Source organism: Cololabis saira, chromosome 6 (genome assembly GCF_033807715.1).
Source record: "Cololabis saira isolate AMF1-May2022 chromosome 6, fColSai1.1, whole genome shotgun sequence".
NCBI lineage: Eukaryota > Metazoa > Chordata > Actinopteri > Beloniformes > Belonidae > Cololabis > Cololabis saira.
In genome coordinates this window covers 14,481,174-14,495,731 of record NC_084592.1, presented here as the reverse complement: position 1 = coordinate 14,495,731, position 14,558 = coordinate 14,481,174, and the positions used below count along the sequence as shown (strand labels likewise).

At 38.9% G+C, this 14,558-nt stretch overlaps 1 protein-coding gene across 1 annotated transcript; it reads right to left on the bottom strand.

Annotated features, from left to right (window-relative positions):
* Positions 1–3,966: 3,966 nt before the first annotated feature.
* Positions 3,967–14,558, bottom strand: u2af1 (U2 small nuclear RNA auxiliary factor 1). The gene is made up of 8 exons (XM_061724427.1): positions 14,475–14,558; positions 10,353–10,440; positions 9,510–9,576; positions 8,249–8,298; positions 7,613–7,711; positions 7,358–7,491; positions 4,399–4,494; positions 3,967–4,307 (listed from the first exon to the last, which is right to left on the bottom strand). The coding sequence occupies exons 1-8, from the start codon at positions 14,516–14,518 to the stop codon at positions 4,178–4,180; spliced, it is 708 nt and encodes a 235-aa protein (XP_061580411.1). The 5' UTR covers positions 14,519–14,558; the 3' UTR covers positions 3,967–4,177.

Below are 14,558 nucleotides of genomic sequence, written 5' to 3'. Positions count from 1 at the left end.
GGATTTCAACTATGTCCACAATTCAAATATTACAATCAAGTGCAGCTCTTCCATTTATACAAAAAATGTTCTTCCTTCAGTCAGAACTGTTTAGTTTCAACCTTTTGGCCAAAAGTCAGGACAGTCCACGTATGCTGCTGCCAGAGTCCTTACAAACACCAGGAGACTGGACGGTATTACATGAAATCGTTACACTGGCTTCTAGTGAGTCAAAGGATAGAGTTTAAAATCTTACTGCTGGTCTACAAAGCACTAAAAGGTCTTGGACCAAAATCCATGCTTTATCTGTTAGTTCCTATGAAGCTCCCAGACCCCTGAGGTTCATCTGGATCTGGTTTGTTGTGGTTCCAGAACCAGAACCAAGCAAGGTGAGGCAGCGTTCAGTTATTCTGCTCCTCACCGGTGGAACAAACTTCCTGTTGACTGAGGTCTACTCAAATCAAATCAAATCAAATCAAATCAAACTTTATTTCTAGAGCACCTTTCATGCATAAAATGCAGCACAAAGTGCTTTACATAAAAAAAATACACAAACATAAAACATATTAATGCCACACACACAGACAGACACAAGCACACCACAATTCACCCAAACTGTCAGCTCCTTTAAATCAGGCCTAAAAACATTACTGTTTACTGAAGCGTACTCCTAAATTAAATACTTACCAGCTGTACTCTACTGCCCTTATTCTTTAATAACTTGTTCTTTTTATTATTTTACCTCTTTTCTTATCATTTTATTTCATTTTATTTGTTATTTACTGTTTAATTGTGTCTTGTCTTTTAATGTTGAAAGCACTTTGAATTACCTCATGTTGAATTGTGCTATACAAATAAACTTGCCTTGCCTTTATAAAATCTTCAGTTTTATAGCATAGAGAGTAATCATATTGCCAACTCATCCCCAGTGTAATTAGCGAAACGTGAATTAGAAGGACAGTTTAAAAATTATGAGGACCTTCTGGCAGACAACCAATCAGAAGAAGACACTGTGTGAATATTCATGAGGTCTTGCTAATACACGACCTGCTGTAGGGGGCGCTGTGTCGATACACAGATTATATTATCATTCACAAGATTCACAAAACTGTTAATAGTTCTTATAATATATAAATGATGCAGAAATATCGAAATAGCAGTATTAAACACAAAAGCAATAGCTTGACAGTTGTGATGGCTTCAGATCTGTCAGATGTGGTAAGATGTTTAACTGTTTAACTACCAACTATATCTTTATTTGACTCTTGATAAAAACAAGTCTAAAAATGATGAATATTTCAACAAATACTTGAATGGAATTAAGTAATCTACTGGTTTGTGTCTTTTGGGCACATTTTTATTTTGTGCGGGTTTATCTGTGTGTTTATTGGATAAAGGCGTCATCCAGAGGTCCTCAGGAGAATATGAAACAATTTGAAGTAATTGAAGAACTCCCTGAGGATTGATCCTCTGACTAAACCTCTTGCCACTTTAATAAGATTCACAAAAAAGAGTGTTTTGATAGGATTTTCCACGACAGAGACCATAGAAGTGATTTGGAACACTTGAGGCCTGTGATCCCGCCCCTTTTTAACTCCACCCTCCCCATACTAGAATGACATCACAGAGCCTTATGACATCACAGTGCCTTATGACATCACACAGCCTTATGACATCACAGAGCCTTATGACATCACACAGCCTGATGACATCATACAGCCTGATGACATCATACAGCCTTATGACATCACACAGCCTTATGACATCACACAGCCTTATGACATCACACAGCCTGATGACATCACAGAGCCTTATGACATCACACAGCCTGATGACATCACACAGCCTGATGACATCATCATCTCAATATCCACGATTCTGGAAGTGGTCAGAGAGGAGAGCTTAAACCATCAGATGAGCTGGAGATGTTTAAGGAAAAGCTGGAGAAAGAGGACTTCTTTCTTGCTCAAGAAAAATACTTTAAGGATACAGCAGAGAAAGATTCCCTTGTATATTTGAAAAAAATCAAAGAAGGTGAAAGTGGTTTGGAGGCTGAACGCCGGCTCACACTGGTCTATGAAGAAGAGCTCAATCAGTGCAAAGGCATTATTGAGGATTTACTTCAGTCGTCCAAAACGCTTGAAAAAGACGTTGAGGTTAAGTCCAAGCATGAAGAGGCCCATAAGTCGTTCCTTGATGAAATAGAAAAATTTAAAAAGCAACTGGAAGAAGAAACTAGCTCAAATCCTACTTTTTATCACCTCCCGACTGGACTACTGTAATGGAGTCCTGTCCGGGGTTCCCAGTAAAACCTGGACAGGCTCCAGTACGGGCAGAACTCAGCTGCCAGGGTTCACCCACACCAAGCCCTTTCCCCATTAAGTGGTTCCCTCCCCTGTTATGTCCGGTTGTGTTCTTGTTTTGTTTGTTCTTTTCCTGTTTTTCCTGTAAAGCGACCTTGGGTTCCTTCAAAGGCGCTATATAAGTGCAAGCTATTATTATTTAAATAGATTAATTAAATGAATGTATTCATAATCTGAAAAAGTCTTGACCTCTCAATGACATAATCAACACAACTCAAAACTCACCTCTTCCTAACAGCTTTTAATGTGTGATTTGTTTCTTATCTTTTATCTCTTATCTTTTTTATCCTGTAGTTTTTAATTTTAATTTTCTTGTTCTCGATGTTTTATCTTTGTGTCTGTGAAGCGTCTTTAAGATCTTTTAAAAGGGCTATATAAATAAAATCGATTATCTCCTGATATCAATTTATTTTAGTACATGACCAGTGTCAGAGGAATACATCCTTGAAGTTGGAAGTATTTATGCTTTGAAAATGAATTATGTTGTATTGCACCAACAAAAGCTTGAACAGCTGTTGAAGGCTTATTATTCACATTCTATTTAATATCTGAACATACTGGGAAGACTTGAGTTACTCTGGACGCTTCTCAGTCTCCAGCCGCGTCTTTGATGATGTCATGGCTCAGTATTGAAAAACTTCTACCCTTTAAAATACCGAAAAATCGTAAGAACACACACCCTGAACATTAATACAACTGCAAATAGACCACATGCTGCTCTCACTTCAGCCTTTATAATTAAGCCTTTCTTTAATTGGATTTTACACTTTTGTATCTCAGTTGCATTATAAATAAAGTTGAACGTAAATTTAAAGAAAAAAAAAAAGGCATCTTAAATAGCCTCTTTGTAGCTTAACCACAAAAATGAAGTTATAACTATATTTTCTGCAAGAAAATCAATTAAAACTACATTCTGATGAACTAAAATAAAGTTATTACTTTATATCTACTCCCCTCTTCTATTACTTTCGCTTTTTGATGCAAAAATGCATCTTGGGATACTTTGCAGTCTCAAGTCTCCACTGCATGCATCCTGGACAAAATGGGCAGATCACGAACACATCCGGGGGTTTGGACCGGACTTGAGACCTGGACAGCACTTTGGCTGCAGATGATGTTTCACAAGTACAGAGAAATAGGATGGGTCTCGTAGAGCCGGTACATTATGTACCGAACCAATCACGACACAGGGGTGGGGGTTGTGTAATAAGACACTAGGGGCAGCATTTGATACTTTACAGAACTGACAGTCATCCCCCAGCTGCCCGTCTCCACATTACGTTATAAATACTTTGAAATAAATTACTTTTTTCTTTTTAAGCACAGAGGTCCTTCCCCGTAGCCTGAAGTACATGTGTGGTTCCATCAGTTTATCACATTCATGATCTTGAAGAACTGCTATACAACTGCTGACTCTAAAGCTGATTTAATGCATTTCATTTGTAGTTCATCTGATTTTGAGTCTTACTTGGGTTCAAATATAAAAAATGTTTCTCATTTTATTGTAGATTTTGTGCCAATTCATAAACTTCACATAAATGTCGAGAGAAAAAAAGCTCTCCAGCTCTGAAAGCCCCCCTTCCAGCCAACACTTTCATGGTACATGATGAAGGAATCAGTCGTGTTAAGTAAAAATTTAATTTTAATGAGGTGAAAGTAATTTTTAAGAAATCAAGACAAGAAAAAAAAAAAAAAAGAAAAAAGTTTTTCAATGCTGTCACAGCTTCAAAACTGGGTACATCTCAGGCATTCCTAGAACAGATCTGGTAGGGAACATACTTAAAAAAGATGGGATGGATTCAGGGACAAGGGGTAAAGTAGTCGTGGGGTTCCGCTCAGAACCGCCCTGAGCGCTCTCTGTCTCTGGAGCGACGTCTCTCGTGGTCCCGGCCGCCTCCGCCTCCTCGGCCTCTGTCCCTGGAGCGGGACCTCCTTTCTCTCGATCGAGACCGAGACCTGCGGCGGCTGCAGAAGCGGAGAGGAAGCACAAGTCTCCATCAGACAACTACGCAGGAACGTGCACCAAACTTCCTGAAAGTTAGCGTGAAGGTCTTACCCCCCCTTCCTCCGGCGGCCGTACAGCTCTCTCCTCAGCTCACGAGAGATGGGCTTCAGATGCATGAAGTTACAGAAGCCACCACGGGTGCACTCTCTGCGGAGAAAACATCAAACGCAGTTAGAGAAATGGATTAATGTTAGCAACTTCAACATATGCAGAGTACAGATTCAACTAAAGTAAGATTGTCTGAAAATGTCTGCCCTCAAATCTGTCCAAAAATCACAAAAAATTATTACTATGCAAGCCGTATCCTGTACCAGGTTTGTGAGAAATGAACAATCAAAAATATCTATAGCTATAGTGGAGATATAAATGTTTTTACGGAGATATTGAGTCACATGTATTGCAACACAGATTGAGGAAGTTTACGGTGTTTTACAGTATTTCGTTAGACATCCGCATTCATGAGAAAACAAGTTATTCCAGGGGCCATTACTGATGACTACTTTTATTTATAACTATTTCACAACAGCATATTCAGACCATGTCAACGCAGAAAACCGGTAAAATCTTTGACCATAGTATCTAGGGTCGCCTCACGTCTACGTGTTATGGCGTGTTCCCGCCTCTTGGGGGCAGTCTCAGATCGGGTGGAAGGATCTGATGCATGAATTGTGATGATGTTTGGTCTTCCTGCGGTTGGTCTAAAATCTGCAGTCACATACACAAACTGATGTTCGCTGGGGAAAAGGATGGCAAGGCTGGATACATGACGGTACCACACATACCTGAAAGGTTCAATCTATACCACAATTTAACACCTAGTTGCCTCCAAACAGATTAACAGAGTTTTGATTTTCTGTTCGGTTCTCACGGCAAAATAAATGCTCTCAAACAGAGAAACGTTTCTCCGTTCTGAGGCCTCGCATAAACACATGAGACTGTAACTGATGATGGCAGTTTCTTTTAAATTTGGAACTTTGTAGATTCTCTATAACTAAATTTGTTTTGTGCCGTTTTGAAGCCTTCATTGTATGGAGCTAGAACAGTCTCATAATTCACAAATGCACAGGACAAGTTTTACAAATGCACAGAACGATTTGCAAATACACACACAGTTTCACACGTGCACAGGACAAGTTTTACAAATGCACAGACCGATTTGCAAATACACACACAGTTTCACACGTGCACAGAACAATTCACACGTGCGTAGGACAAGATACACAAATGTATTTTTGATGCACACACAAATATAACCTGATTTACACATGTTTTTTTGTCTGTGAGCTGCGCTGGATTTGTGTGTGAGTTTTGAGACTCCCCTGACGTGACGAGATCCACACATAGGTTTTTTTTTAACACGGAAGGATCTGCAACCAATCAGATGTCTTCATTTGTTTCAGCCAATCATAAGAGCAGACCTACGTGGGGGACGATTCACTCTAAACCAATCAGATTAAAGGGGCGGATACACCTGCTGTTTGAACTGCGTTAGCGCTGTTCACTTAGAAAAGTGATTAATATTTCAAGTTAGTGGAATAAAGATAAATAAACACCAACAGGAGATACAAGATAAATAAACAGGATGGAGAGGATATCACTGCTCTGATTTTCTTGTGATCTCGGTAAATAAAACAGCGCGATCTGAGATGGTTTGTCGGGCTGATCAACCAGAGCCGCCAACAGACTGCACTCCAAGTCCTGCCGATGCAGCAACTGATGAGAAACAGCGGAGATATTTATGTATTTGAACTACAGGTGTCTTTCAGGAGAACGAGCCTGTTGGGGGTGAATATTGCTGCAGGTTGTGTTCTGGCTCTGGCCGCGAGCGGCGCTGGTCCCGGTCAGACACCAGCTGACCAGTGACCAGATGTGGAGGTCAGAAACAAGCAGCTGTTATCCTCACATTTATGATGTGACATCGCCACCACACAGAGACAAACATGTGTCAAAACAGCGGTGGCAGATCAACACATTCCCGGTGCAGAGTCATGCATGGGAAGATGCAGCCGTGATGATGCTGGTCGGGGTTTAGTCCACCGATCATCAAACATCTGAGCTGGATACAGAGGTTCTTCGGTTATCAGTCGACTGATACCGACTTTACTCCAGATATGTCGGTAAATTAATCTCCTGACATGTGCGCTGCTGCTCCACCTGCCGCTGCAGCTCGTCCCCGTCAGACAGCGCAGCAGCTCTGCTGCTGTCTGTCTTGTTCTGAGCTGAATCAGCGGGACAGTAATACTTCGTGAAACCAAACAGAGCAAATATACAAAAATCTCCGCTGTTTTTCATCATCAGTTTCTGCATCGGCAGGACTAAGAGCTCTCCCGACGGCTCTGGTTGAACAGTCCCACAGACAAACCATCTCCAATCGCGCTGTTTTATTTACCGGGATCACAAGAAAAGCAACAGTGATCTCCTCTCCATCCTGTTTATTTATATTTTATCTTCTGTTGGTGTTTATTTATCTTAACTCCACTATCTTGAAATATTAATCACTTTTCTATGTGAACAGCGCTAACGCAGAACTTTCAAACAGCAGGTGTATCCGCCCCTTTAATCTGATTGGTTGCAGATCCTTCCGTGTTAAAAAAAACCTATGTGTGGATCTCGTCACGTCAGGGGAGTCTCAAAACTCACACACAAATCCAGCGCAGCTCACAGACAAAAAAACATGTGTAAATCAGGTTATATTTGTGTGTGCATCAAAAATACATTTGTGTATCTTGTCCTACGCACGTGTGAATTGTTCTGTGCACGTGTGAAACTGTGTGTGTATTTGCAAATCGTTCTGTGCATTTGTAAAACTTGTCCTGTGCACGTGTGAAACGGTGTGTGTATTTGCAAATCGGTCCGTGCATTTGTAAAACTTGTCCTGTGCATTTGTGAATTATGAGACTGTTCTAGCTCCATATTCATTGTTTGTGTTATACCATGTGCAGCTATCATGATGCCGTCATGGAAAAGACAGTTTAAATCTCATAAAGATTCTTTCTCGAGCGGCACTCACCCCATCTCATACTGGCGACAGCAGGCTTCTCTAAAATCTGTGACCGGAGAGAGCTCGGCATGGATGGGCTGCCCGTTAAACCAGCGGTTATTCAGGTCTATCACGGCCTTCTCAGCATCCTCCTCATTACGGAACTATGAAGGACCATCAAAAGACAGGAAATATTCAACTCGGGGTCCAAATAATATCCTGCGAAATATCATTTCATTTACACAATATATGTACTCAGAATTTAATATGACTCCCCCCACTTACCTTCACATAAACATTTCCCACAAGATGGTCCCCAAGGTTGTCACAGACGTTCATTTCTTCCACTTCTCCGTACTTTTCCTCCATTTCTGTGAAGACCTCCTGAGAGGATGTGTAACAACTGATTAGAAGAGCATATTTCCACGCAAACCTTTACACAGATTTTTTTTAAAGTCTAATTTGACCTAAAATAACTCCCAGAATCACTCCTCCAACAATCAATCACCAATCACAGCAGCTGTTTGCTTCCGTTGATGAAATTTATCATCAGTGAAGTTTAAAACAAGCCAGATCAGTCTAAGGAGCCACAGCTGCTCGCATGAAAACATTTCCTGTATGGACACGAGGGACGAATGAACCTTGTCTTTTAGAAAATGGGATACTGTTTAACTCTATAGTCACAATTAAGAGCTTATTAAATAGTAATCAATAGTAAATTTGGTTCTTTCATCTTAAGCAGCAACCTTCAAGAAGAATCCTTTTTCTCCATTGTAGCATTATTATCTTAAGAATGTAATAAACTTTCCATTAATTACTGTTGTGAAAATGGCTTAAATTGATTATAATCAAACAGAGGATTCAATTTCTCAGACACAGCTTTAAAAAAAAAAAAAAAACAAGTACTAGAGTGAAAGTTACCTCAAAGAATTCGTCATAGTGCTCCTGCATCTCCATGTCACTGACGGTACCTTGTGGTTATGAAAAAGAATAAATAAAGTAAAGAATCGATTTATTTTCATTTCCACAGCTACATTCCTTGAACAAAATAATTAATTGTTCAGTTTGGTTTTTGAACATTAAAACAAAAAGTTGTTGTGAGGGAACAAACTGGAATCTGTCAAACACCAAAGATTCTCTAAGCTGATTTTATCTCTTTTTTTTTTTTACCAGTAGGGACAGTTACTCAAATACTCTGTTACTTGCAGACGATGAATTAATTAACAAAAATGGTTGTAATATTTGTCAATGTACTGTTTCTGGCTTGAAAATCAAGCTGAGAAAGAAGAGACCCGATTACTTCTAACACAAATGTAAACAACTCCAGTTAAGTCTGGGTACACCTCCCCAATCATTTTAAATTGGTTTTCAAATATACAATACATAGCTGACCAAAAGTTAGTTTCTTACGACCGGCTGCTCAGAGACCTGGCTGCAGCCAAGTTCAGACGAACGTTACGCTAAAGGTCAGGGATTCTGGCTGCACTCTGAAATCCCAGGATAAAGAAAGACTCTGTTCAAACTTTAAGGAAGGGGATGTGTCGAAATTTAGGCTGTTGCCAGATAATTTAAAATAACAAAACAGAAGAGCGTGGAAATATAAGAGGGTATAATTATACGGAACGTCAGGCGTTTAAAGAAAACAAAAATGATGGAAAACAGTTTTGTTTGTATGATAGGAGGCTTTATAGATGAGTTGTTTTAGATTAGTTTTGCTTGATGTGGGTTTTGGTCATACTCTCTTTGATAACTGTGATGCTTTGCATCATTTAAATCCCAAACAAACCACAGAATTGGTTTGTATTTTTTCTGTTTGGAAATTCTTCCCTGCTGTATCATACACATATTTGTGCTTGTTCTGTTTCCTATCATGGTAAGATTTAAAAACAAAAAAGGCATCCGTTGGAGAGTTTAAGATCTTTAGATTAAAAACATGAAAGCATTACAGTTATTTTGGCATTTGAAGGGTAGGAATCTATGAACAACGTTGAAGTGGAGAACAACTATCATCAAGTGACAGACTGGTTTTAATAAAATAACGGCAGATAAATAAAAATGTTGAAAATTTTAAGACTTACATCATTTAAAAAAAACTCTTCTAGCAACAACTGCTGACTGATGTCAGAGAGAAAAAATACTCCTAGACGCCATCAATGCTCCTTTTTAAAAATCTTTTACTTACAGGTCAGTCCGTCCATGGACTGGGCGCTGTTCTGAGGGTTCCGGTAAATGTTAAGCAGCGCAATCGTCTAAAACACACAAAAAATCAAAATACACAATAATTAGAATTCATTTTGATGTAAAGCACATTCTTAAGATTCAAAAAAAAAAAATGGTACCAATGAAAGACAATTGAAAATATTTTATTCTGCATTGAATTTTCTAAAACTTACTGTAAAAATTAAGTATAAAGGTTGTTTGTCCATGACTAGCAGCGCTACGTTCTTTAGCCATGTTTGTTTATGTGCTGGTTCACAACACCCAGCAAGCCTTTTTAGCTCAAATATGTAGAGCGCCCATAGTTGGGTCAAACTGAGGTCGTGTCACTTTCACTCCACAAAGCGCACCAGACTTTGCTGGTAGTCGTACCAAGACCACCTTGTCTGAGCGGCCTCGGTACAGCAGTTTTGGTGCGTACCAGAGTCACTGACCCGAGTGAACTACACTCATCCCCAGAGCGCCTTCGGGCCGACCTAAATAGCACCAGTAAGAAAATACCTGAAGATCTTTTGCTAATTTGTGGTGCTTTTATTTCAATGTGACTATCACTTAGAAGAAAAACAACAATATAGCAATTTTATTAATTTATATTCTCATTTTACATGGAGAAATTATTCTAAGAATTGGCTTCATGAAAATATAAAGTAGATGACATGCATGCAGGTTTCTAGCAGGAGCTAGTTTTTAACCCATGTCCCTGGTTAAGCTTCCGAGATTAAAACACATTTAACAGCATACTAAAGTTTAAAAAACTACAGCCAGTAAAATTAATTTATAGAACAAACAAATAAATGCAAAGATTTACCTGACTAAATGTTGGCTTGTTGTGTAATCTGGAGCAGCGGTCTCCATGTCGGCAGGCACCAATTTTGAAATAAAAAGAACAGTTGACCCTGGAAAAAAAGAGGAAAGAAACAATGAAAAAGAAGTTCAAATTAGGAATGGCTCATCATTTTCCACAACAAAAGTTAGACCGGTGTGGCAAGAACTGCACTGTAAGAGGTTTAGACATACTCCATTTCAGATGAAGATGCAACCTCAAATCACACTTACCTGAATTTTTACCAAAAACATTTTTCATTGTAAATTATTAGTCAACGGATATAAAAGAACCAAAAAAATAAGGTGATAATAACAGTACCTCTGCTAAAGAGTAGGATTTTTGGTCAGGTGTGTAAGATCACATTGTTCCTGATTTAAAGTATCCGGGTCTCAATGAAATGTTTGTGGTATATTTTAGTCATAATATCAGAGGAAAATTATAAAGATCTCTTTAAGAAATAAAAAATATATTTTTTGAGGTTACTCATACAAGCCATTAAGACATACAGGAGAACCCCTCTTCACTCCATCGCCACTCTCCAATTGTGTGATCCCACAAAGATACAGTATTCCATCCCCAGTGTGCGGATCATGGCGTTCCACGACCTAAATAAAATCCCTTTCCTCTACTTTGACGCCCACAATCAGCAACGGGTCCCTAAAGTCTCTAATCAATAATACCACATATGTCCTTTTTGATACACTTATGATACAGTTTTTGACTGGCCCTGGTCCCTTTTCCATTACAGTTCAGTACCACCTCAATGTGGGTGGGGCCTGGTTCTCGTTCCTCGTTTCCCCACCGGGCTCCCTCTGGATGTGGTGGTCGTCCACGAGGCACAGAAATGCGTGGACATCCTCGTTGCATCACGAAGTAGGTTTGATGGTAATTTTTCGCTGTACCAAAGTTTAGTTTTTGCCGGGTTTTAAATATGGCAGGTGAGAAGGAGTTTCTCTCAAGACTCATCAGAGACGTTGCTCTCTGGCCAATCAGGTGCCTGCAGCCTGGAGACGTTGCATTTTCAGCCAGACTCAGCTCGATTGGAACTACAGCCAAGTAGGTGCGAAAAAACTGAGGTACTAACCAGTACTCGAGGGTTTTCCAGTGGAAGACCCTCGAGCGGAGCTGAGCATGTACTAGTGGAAATGACCTAATATACTAGTGCTGGCATTTGGGGAGCTACTGAGGCTCCAGGGACGATGTTTGTAATACAGCCATTTTAGTCAGTCTCTACCTCCCCAAACTACTGTGATTGAAATTCCTGCGCTATTTTGTTTCTGCTTTTTGCTGTGCCTTCATCTTATTCGTTATTGCCTCCATCAGACGGCCGTCCCTGATTTCATCCTCTACATTGAGTTTGCAGGCATCCTTGCAGCCCTGTTACAGCTTTCAACAAAGCCAGTTCACACAGCACTCATTTCACACAGTTATACCCTACTACTCCCTCCCACGTTTGAATAGGGGTGTAACAGCTGCAGTACAAACAGTTATACAGCATAATGTGAATAAAGGCTCTACAGAAAGAACTAACTGGCTGTATGAATGGGGGTATAGTGTTGCGTACCCACTTTAGAGTTAAACCAAATGTACCAAGATTTGAAACCGGGTAGAGATAAATCTGGGTAATTCTTGGTATATCTCGGTCTGTGACGTCACAGTACCCGCCCCAAATTAGAACAGCTCGTTAGATGACAGATTTTCAAGCCCTAAACGAAGTGAAATCGCTGTTACCGCAGGGTTTTTAACTCAGTAATTACGTCAGACACCCAAATAGGAGAATTTAAGCACAGATTGTTTAATAACAATACGCGGCCTTTAGATTTAAAAAAAACTTTTAATTTTGTAGTTTTATGTGAGGAAAACACAAGAGGTACAAATTTGCCTACTCAACTCAAACTTAGTGTCCTTGGAAGCAGAAGGAGGTAGGAGGAGACAAATGGTGTCTTCATTCAAAATTAGTGATTCATTTAATTTAAGACAAAAGGAAATTGTCATCATTGTATTTTCAATAAGAACTGTAATTCATAGCAGCTGAAAGGGTTAGATTTCATATAAAATTATTACTTAAATTACTACAATAAATAAAATGTATTATTATTACAATGATTCGTATTAATCTGATTGTATGACGTCACAACACCCCCCAAATTAGAACAACTCGTTAGATGACAGATTTTCAAGCCCTAAACGAACTGAAACGACTGTTACCGTAGGGTTTTTAACTTAGTAATTAAAGCAGACACCTAAATAAAAGAATTTAAGCACGGATTGTTTAATAACAATACGCGGCCTTTAGATTTAAAAAAAAAAAAACTTTTAATTTTGTATAATTTTATGTGAGGAAAACACTAGCGGTACAAATTTGCCTACTCAACTCAAACTTAGTGTCCTTGGAAGCAGAAGGAGGTAGGAGACGACAAATGGTGTCTCCATGAAAAATTAATGATTAATTTAATTTAAGACAAAAGAAAATTGTCATCATTATATTTTCAATAAGAACTGTAATTCATAGCAGCTGAAAGGGTTAATTTCATATAAAAATTATTACTTAAATTACTACAATAAATAAAATGCATTATTATTATTATTACAATGATTCGTATTAATCTGGGTCTATGACGTCACAATACGCCCCAAATTAGAACAACTCGTTAGATGACAGATTTTCAAGCCCTAAACGAAGTGAAATGGCTGTTACCATAGGGTTTTTAAGTTAGTAATTAAAGCAGACACCTAAATAAGAGAATTTAAGCACAGATTGTTTAATAACAATACGCAGCCTTTAGATTTAAAAAAAACTTTTAATTTTGTATAGATTTATGTGAGGAAAACACAAGAGGTACAAATTTGCCTACTCAACTCAAACTTAGCGCCCTTGTAAGCAGAAGGAGACGACAAATGGTGTCTCCATTAAAAATTAATGATTCATTTAATTTAAGACAAAAGAAAATTGTCATCATTGTATTTTCAATAAGAACTGTAATTCATAGCAGCTGAAAGTGTTAATTTCATATAAAATTATTACTTAAATTACTACAATAAATAAAAATGATTATTATATTACTGTACTGTAGGTGTGTTTTTTCCTTCTCCTCTCTGCACATTTATATATTATTTTGTACAGCCATGCAATTGTGGGTGGGTTGGGATTTAAAAAAATGGCATACTTGATAGGGTTGATTTCGATATCTGTGTTTTTATCATTTTGTTATTGCCCAAAATACAAATAAAAAGATGTAAAAAAAAAAATATATATTATTATTACAATGATTCGTATTAATCTGGGTCTATGGCGTCACAATACCCCCCAAATTAGAACAGCTCGTTAGATGACAGATTTTCAAGCCCCAAACGAAGTGAAATGGCTGTTACCGTAGGGTTTTTAACTTAGTAATTAAAGCAGACACCCAAATAAGAGAATTTAAGCACGGATTGTTTAATAGCAATTCGCAGCATAATTTCCCTCCATTTTAAACAATTCCATTGAATTACAACTTTTCATTTCGTGTAGTTTTATGTGAGGAAAACAGACTAGGTATACATTTTCCCACTCAAGGAGGTACAAATAGAACCGCTGGGTGGGTTTTTTGTGTTTTATTCACCTGGAACGGTAACAAAGTGCAGCTTCATTCAAAACCACGCGGTTACAACCATCACATTGAAGGCTGATTTATGGTTCCGCGTTACACCAACGCAGAATCTACGGCGTATGGTACGCGGCGACCTTCGCCGTACCATGCGCGTCGACGCGTACCGTACGCCGTACCCTACGGCGTAGGCTCTGCGTCGTTTTAACGCGGAACCATAATTCAGGCTTAAGAGTTGATATTTCACGTTATATCACATAGATGGAGTCTCGGTGGAAACATCCCTTGCAAAAATCCATCATTGTTCAGCATCCACACATCAAGAACGGAGTTTTAACATCCGCGGCGTGTTTATTTTATTCACGATGGTTAGCATGTTAGCATTGTTAGCACCATGCAAGTGTTGTGTTAATTACTGCAACTACAATCCAACGCAGAGCGGATATTTACAGCCACGTTTAAAGGAACCACGCTATTAATCCCATAACGTTTAACTAAGATAACGTGGAGTACTTACTTATCTTTTTCTGTCCCAAAAATGGATGCCAGGTACTCTGCCATTTTAGCCCTCCTCTGTTCAAAACGGGCATGGATGACGACT